Raw genomic sequence first — 6467 nt, forward strand, 5'->3', positions numbered from 1 at the left:
AAGGCCTAGTGCCTCGCCATGTTTAACCTGGAAGTTGATCTCTGAATTAATATTTAATTGAATTTGTAACATGGGTGGATTTGGATCAATAATGTTAAGTATCGTTTGTGATCCAAGTCTAAACCTCTAAAAACAGATAAGTTAAATTTGGAATAAAAAATATTAAGTTCTGTTTGCGATTCCTAATTTAATTTCTAAAGAACACAATAGGTTGTTAGGAATGATTCAGGACTTGTACAAAATTTTTGTACAAGGGAACCGGTACGATATTTCGAGTATCAACCAATAGATCTATAGTCTAATTGAGCTATGTGGATACAATATTGACCTTTGCAAGGTCGCAAACATAGCCCCATATTGAAAACAGGCCCAAAGTGGACAATATCATACCATTGTAGAGATATCTAAATTCTTTTCGATCCTACATAAGGAGGCTGAACCCTATAACCCTAGTCAACTGTTTACTCAAACGACTATATGTAAGAGGGTCGGGGAATGAATGAACAATGAGGGCCCATTTTTTAGACTGACCGGATATGGAGTCGTACTTTGAAAATGGAAGACTGTGCTCCTGGGCCTGGCTGAATATATTCTCGACTAGTCTCATGGAAGGTCGGTCCTTTCTTCATCCCAAGCGGATTGAGCCCGAGCGGATGATGGACGGTCGAATATACATTGAGTGTTAATAGAGGAGTAAAACGTTGGGTCTCTTGGGCCTGACTAACTCTAGGGCCAGTCATCCTTAGATTGGGAGTCCTAGTGCTAGGCAAGGAGCCAAGCCCTACTAAGGGTGACCATTTGACCGTTACCTCCTCTTGACTTTAACTGTCACCTTCTCTTAATTTAGATTGATATCTCACCTTGACTTTAACTATCACGTTATATCTGAATCCATTCGTAACATCCCGTATTATTGATCGATCAAGGATTTAAAATAGGATGTCTAGCTTTTGTCGTATGCTTATATTCCTTTGGTCCGAGAAGTCTAAATTAACTTTATATTAATGCCTCTTTCACGATGGATAATCCAAAGCCACTTTGCATTTTAATAATAGAGACACAATCAATCTCGGACCTTCAAGTTAGCTACCTACCTAGCCATTTTAATAGCGGAGCGAACAATGATACGATCAATCTCGAACAATTACACGATCAAACCAAACCCAAACTTAGACAAGTCATTCCGGGCCATATAGAAGAATATAGTGTGAGACAATCATGACCTAATAATGTGGTCGTATGCTTGCTACACTATTACCTACCTACCTTCGGTTGGAAAATGGAAACCACACATTACTTGTCATATACTTGACCAAAAGCTATGCTTTATAGTTCATATTCACACATACGCATTTACTAATTAATCTTCTTCTAATTTGTTCTAACTTCAAACCATTGTTTATGGACCAACATTACATGTGGTTGGTCACTCATTCCATGTCCCTTTCAAGGCTCTATTTGCCTTGATTAGGAGCTGTGGTATATATAACTTGATCGATGGAGAATTTTGAATATGATGACTAAGTTTTTGTCATATCTTTGCATTTTTAGAATTTTTTTTTAGTTCGATAAGTCTAGATAAAGTTTACCTTATAAACTATCTATCTCGTTGAAGCCTTTTAATTTTTTTATCATTGTCAATAATAATCTCTCTTTCATGATGGAAATACAGTCCAAAGCCGTTTTGAATTTTAATAGTGGAACAAACAATGACATTATCCATCTTGAAATTTCTGATTGGCCCTCGGCAATGGTACATTAATACATCTATCTTAATTTGCTAGACTTGAGTCTTACAACAGATAAATTTTTGATCAATGGATAATTCGTTTATCCTGTAGGTTGAACACCCGCTGCCAACTTAAAAAAAACAAATAAAATCCAAAAACAGTTGGCTTGCCTCGTTCCATAATACAACGACAAGGGTCAAACATTCCCAGACGAAGCAGACAGATCATTCTCCGCCGGCTCCAACAACAATCAATCAGTTACTCCATAATTATCCGATTGTTCATCCTATAAATAAGATGTCATTCAATTCCATTCCTCATTCCCAATCAAACAATGAAGCCAAGTTTCAGCTGTCTCTGCTTCTTCTTCCTCCTCTGTTTATTACAATGCGGAGCTTCTGGTACAGTGCAGCAGGGAGATGCTCTGAACAAGTTCTACTTTAACAACAGAGCAGGGAGGTCTTTTTCTTCATGGCCTAGTAGTCTCCTTTCAGTATCCAACCTGGAGTCTAAGGTCTACGACAATAGCAAACTGAAGGAGGGCGACAAGGTTGTTCGGCTACCCGGCCAACCGGCCGGCGTGCATTTCGATCAGTACGCGGGATATGTCACCTTCTACAAACCCAACAGTCGGGCTCTGTTTTACTACTTCGTCGAGGCTGCCGAGAATAGCGGGTCGAAGCCTCTTGTGCTCTGGCTCAATGGAGGTATGAAATTAGTAGAAAATGAATCGATCGATCGATAGATGAGTTGCTTTTCAATAGAGTGGTGATTGCTATGGTGTGGGTGGGTGCAGGACCGGGTTGTTCGTCGTTGGGGTACGGCGCCATGGAGGAGCTCGGGCCGTTTCGGGTGATGAGCGATGGCAAGACTCTGTACAAGAATCCCTATGCTTGGAACGAAGGTTAGGATCGTCTGTCATCATCATATATATATATAAATGTTATTTCCTAAAGTTTAGGGAGTAGAGTAAAAAAAAGGTTTCTGCTTTGTCATTACTTGTTACCCGGAACGGCTGACGTGTATCGTCCAATGTAGTGGCGAACGTCTTGTTCCTCAAGAGCTTCGCCGGCGTCGGCTTCTCCTACTCCAACACCACGTTGGACTACGCCAAGAGCGGAGACCGTAGGACGGCGATCGATGCGTTGATTTTCCTCGTCAACTGGTTCGAGCGGTTCCCGGAGTATAAGGGGAGGGACTTCTTCATCACCGGCGAGAGCTACGCCGGGCACTACGTCCCCCAGCTCGCCCATGCCATACTCCATTACAAAGATCGCCTCATCAACCTCAAAGGCATCGCGGTAAGACATGGATCCGAAATCAAACAGTCCGATCGATCCCCACTCATTTTTATTGCAAATTAAATCGGGAAGGATCGATCCCCTCCGATGCTTCATCGAAAGTTCCCATTTCGATTGCAAATTAATTTGGGAAAGATCGATCTCCTCTAGCTCTCAACCGAAAGATCTAATTTTGCTTTCGAATTCCCTAGATCGGGAACGCAGTGATCAACGAGGAGACGGATAGGAAGGGGATGTTCGACTATTTCTGGACGCACGCGTTGATTGCCGACGAGACAATCGTCTCGATCCACAAGTTCTGCAATTTCTCGCTGGATACGCAGCAGCAGCCTCCGGAGTGCGACCGAGCTGTCGACGAGGCGAGCCGTGTCTTCGATGAAGTGAACATCTACAACATATACGCGCCGCTGTGCTTCTCGTCGGGCGTGACGCCGACTCCAAAGTTGCCTTCGATTTGTCTCTTGCAAGCATCTTTATATTTATCCTCATTTTCATGGTATTTTCAGAGTCAATTTAGATCGATCGATTCAACCTGTTAACTCAAGAATCGGAGTTCATTGCATTCTTGTTTGATCACTACAAGGAGTAAGTTAAATTAGGAAAAATTATATTGGATTTAGAGGGTAATCTGACTCAAACTGTTAACTTCTAGTCATTGACTTGTATCCCTTCTTGATCCCATTTAGAAATGGAATAACAACTAACTTGATGTAAACCCTCATAAAAAATTGCATGAAGGGCATACTCTGGATCGAGCATGATCGAGATTAAAAAGTGATCTGCACTGGAAACTTGTTCCCTTTCAAGCCCCCTCCACCAAATTCATTTGAATGTTAATCACTAACATTACATAGTTTTCATTCAAATCATTTTATGGTTCTCAGTCACTGGATAAGGTTAAATTGCACTAAGGGAGACCTATATGCTGCATGATCGATCGAACAGGACTTCATCTTAGCCATTCTAGACGTGAGCGAGCGAAATTATAAGTTCCCCTAGATCATGTCGTGCAGAGGCTCCCCTTTCATGCAAAAACGACCTGCAAGAGCCAAGACTTGCACACTAGCTTTGCTTTCCTTCAGAGGCTCCCTTTTTTTACATAATTATTTTTATTCAAATCATTTTATGATTTCTCAGTTACTGAAAGTAATTAAATTGCACAAATGGAGAAGGGAGACTTATGCTTTACATCATTAGTTGAGCAGGATTTGATCTCGGCCACTCTACGTTCGAGTGAGCGAGATGATTAATTCCCCTTGATCATGCGTTTCAAAAGCTCCTCCACTTGGGAGAGCTGGAACTTGGATATTATTTTTGTTCACCTTAGGAGGCTTCTTCTTGTCACCAAACTCATTCCAAATTTTTTCCCAATCATATCAATTGTGAATGAATAATAGGGATATGGTTTGTAGCCAAGTTAATTGTAAAAAATCATAGAACTAACAGATTCGATCTTGTTCTGTTTTTCAAAATATGGCAACTTTGCTCGATCCCTTCTTGCCTACCAATTGTTATGTCTATATCCTGAAATGTTTATTTTTTCAAATTATGATGCAGATTGAGAATTTTGATCCCTGTACTTCTAATTACGTGGAGGCATATCTTAATAATCCTGCGGTACAGAAAGCTCTACATGCAAATGTGACAAAGCTCAACTACACTTGGTCTGGTTGTAGGTATATACATATCTCATATAAGCTGCCCTTTGATAATTTTTTTTTTCTTTTAAACAAAATAATGAAAATTCAGCTCATTTATTTATATTTTTGTCTTGATGCAGCCAAGTGATACCAAGTTGGTCGGATCAACCTTCCACAATGTTGCCAATTATTCACGAATTGTTATCTAATGGGATTAGGGTTTTGAAGTACAGGTAAAACAAATTATTGCCTCATCATTATATTATATAACTAATCTAGGAGATGAATTAAAGAGACAAAATTTAAGTGAAAATCCTCTTCACCGCCACCTATGTCTTGATCATATGAACACTTTTTTTCCCCCTCGGGGCGATGCAGTCGTTGAGACATGGGGCGTTGTTGCATTAGGTCATGGGGTCAAAACTCAGCGTGTCTGGGCATGCCTTGACCACTATATATACTAATGGCTAGTAGTCATCTATAATCTACTTCCTCCGTGTTAGCCTAGGGATGAGTTGATGGGGGCGCTAGGGGCGAGTGAATCACCTTTTGCTATATCATATGAAACATTTTTTTTGCAGTTAAAGCAAACAGAGATTTTCATTGGATTATATGGCGTATCAACTTTATGTTTTAATACTATTCATATAGGTTGGTGCGTAAATTTTGTAGTCCTTATATACATTGTGTAAGTACAATAACAGATATTGATATATCAATTTTTCATTTCGAGCCCCATTGATTTAGTAGTTGTAGGTGTGCAAGTATAATAACTTTAAGATCTCTGCTTAACTTATGTCATACAATAAAGATATTGTTCATTAGATCACGAGTGAAGGGGGTTTCGATCAAATTTGGTCCCTAAGTAAGCTTTGGCCTGGTTCATCGTCATATTATCCATGCTTGCAATTGTGCAGTGGTGACTTTGATGGAAGAGTTCCTGTTACTTCCACAAGATACTCCCTCAATAAGCTAAAGCTTAAAGTGAAAGCTTCATGGAGAGCTTGGATGCTTAACAGTGAGGTAGACAACTCTCTTGTTTTAAATCTTTTCGTAATAATACATACATATATTTTGTATTTAATTATCCTCGAATCCGCCACTAATAGATAAAGAATTGAAAGTGTTTACATTGATGATGAAGTAAGTTATTCTCCTCTGATACTTGTGTGTGCCAAAACTCTCTTCATTGCTCAAACGATGTCGACGACTGCTAGGTCGATATTAATTTTGATGGGTTTTATTATGAATATGTAGGTCGCGGGATACACTGTAGTGTATGATCACAATTTGACATTTGCCACTGTTCGAGGAGCCGGACATGAGGTTCCAAGTTATCAGCCAGCTCGAGCTCTGGAGATGATCAAAAGTTTTTTTCAAGGGCTGCATCTCCCGGTTGCTTAAGGGTTTCAACAGAGAACCAATCCATTTATTTTTATTGTTGTTGTTGTTGTTGTTCGTTGTGATCTCAATAGTTGAATGAAATCTAATCTATGTCTTTTTACAATATTATCTCTGGCTCAAGTTAATCATGAATTGACTTCAATTAATAATTTAGAAATTTCTTATTAAGTGGTTTAATTTTATGTTAATTTATCATTAACAGAATTAAGATGGCATGATAGGTTAATAATAAATGATTAGGCCAGCATTCTCCTTGTTTACATCCAGCATTCTTCATGTGTGGAGCCCCATGGGTCATCCGAGATGGTAAATGGTGACATGTTTGTCACATGAGGTCGCGGAGTCGAATCGCAGGGTTATCGGGTCTAAATCCCCATACCCTGTGTAACTCA

The 6467-nt window shown here is 39.7% G+C and overlaps 1 protein-coding gene across 1 annotated transcript; it reads left to right on the forward strand.

Moving 5' to 3' along the window:
- Positions 1–2064: 2064 nt before the first annotated feature.
- On the forward strand, positions 2065–6109 carry LOC122010750 (serine carboxypeptidase II-3-like). Its single transcript, XM_042567237.1, has 9 exons — positions 2065–2437; positions 2527–2634; positions 2769–3031; positions 3223–3565; positions 4429–4487; positions 4589–4707; positions 4812–4904; positions 5589–5694; positions 5929–6109. The coding sequence occupies exons 1-9, from the start codon at positions 2065–2067 to the stop codon at positions 6073–6075; spliced, it is 1611 nt and encodes a 536-aa protein (XP_042423171.1). The 3' UTR covers positions 6076–6109.
- The last annotated feature ends 358 nt before the right edge of the window (positions 6110–6467 follow it).

Source organism: Zingiber officinale, chromosome 8A, assembly GCF_018446385.1.
Source record: "Zingiber officinale cultivar Zhangliang chromosome 8A, Zo_v1.1, whole genome shotgun sequence".
NCBI lineage: Eukaryota > Viridiplantae > Streptophyta > Magnoliopsida > Zingiberales > Zingiberaceae > Zingiber > Zingiber officinale.

Bases quoted from the DNA above. Each gene is read 5' to 3' on its own strand.
- LOC122010750 (XM_042567237.1), top strand. From the start codon at position 2,065: ATGAAGCCAAGTTTCAGCTGTCTCTGCTTCTTCTTCCTCCTCTGTTTA. The intron at 4,488-4,588 runs GTTCTGTTTTTC...ATTATGATGCAG, and splicing joins GAACTAACAGATTCGATCTT to ATTGAGAATTTTGATCCCTG. The intron at 4,708-4,811 runs GTATATACATAT...GTCTTGATGCAG, and splicing joins TACACTTGGTCTGGTTGTAG to CCAAGTGATACCAAGTTGGT.